Source organism: Sinocyclocheilus grahami, unplaced genomic scaffold (assembly GCF_001515645.1).
Source record: "Sinocyclocheilus grahami isolate Dianchi unplaced genomic scaffold, SAMN03320097.WGS_v1.1 scaffold1593.1, whole genome shotgun sequence".
In the NCBI taxonomy this organism is placed as follows: Eukaryota; Metazoa; Chordata; class Actinopteri; order Cypriniformes; family Cyprinidae; genus Sinocyclocheilus; species Sinocyclocheilus grahami.
In genome coordinates, this window is record NW_015506772.1 from 164,019 (window position 1) to 164,761 (window position 743).

General features: G+C 47.2%; 1 protein-coding gene across 1 annotated transcript in view; it reads right to left on the reverse strand.

Annotated features, from left to right (window-relative positions):
• Positions 1–156: 156 nt before the first annotated feature.
• Positions 157–743, reverse strand: part of LOC107571430 (NF-X1-type zinc finger protein NFXL1) — a gene marked incomplete at its 5' end in the record, with an annotated part of 17,561 nt that continues 16,974 nt past the window's right edge. Inside the window, one exon of the mRNA XM_016257755.1 lies at positions 157–211. Coding sequence (XP_016113241.1) covers positions 157–211 — 55 coding nt within the window. The remainder of the gene's footprint in view (positions 212–743) is intronic.

The following is a 743-nucleotide window of genomic DNA, read 5'->3' on the forward strand; positions in this document are numbered from 1 at the left end:
CCAGACAGGCGCTGTAGAGAAAAACAATACACAATGCTGTCATTTACAGCAGCAGGACACACAATGATACAATCTGTTTTAGTTGGACTCACTTTAAATATATACACACACACACACACACACACACAGAGTTACTTTAAACCATCTCACATACACTCACACTTTTGGCCACAACTGACCGGAGTGTGTTTCCCATATGTGCAGAAAATCCCTACAACACAAACAAAAAACACTGCCAAAAACATGCTTCCCCAGCGTGCCTACAAATACACAGCATTGTGTGTGTGTGTGTGAGTTTTCTGTGAGTGGTGAGTGAGTGACTGAGTGAGTGAGTGAGTGTGTGTGTGTGTGTGTATGAGTGTGTGTGTAAATGAGTGTGTGTGCGAGTGAGTGAGTGTGTGTAAATGTGTGTGTGAGTGAGTGAGTGTGTGTGTGAGTGAGTGTGCGAGTGTGTGTGTGTGTGTGTGCGAGCGAGTGTGTGAGTGTGCGAGTGTGTATATGTGTGCGAGTGCGAGTGTGTGTGCAAGTGTGTGTTTGAGTGAGTGAGTGAGTGAGTGTGTGTGTGCGAGCGAGTGTGTGAGTGTGCGAGTGTGTGTATGTGTGCGAGAGTGTGTGTGCAAGTGTGTGTGTGAGTGAGTGAGTGAGTGTGTGTGTGTGAGTGAGTGTGTGAGTGTGTGTGCGCGAGTGTGCGTGTGTGTGTGTTTGTGAGTGAGTGAGTGTGTGTGTGTCTGTGTGTGTGAGAG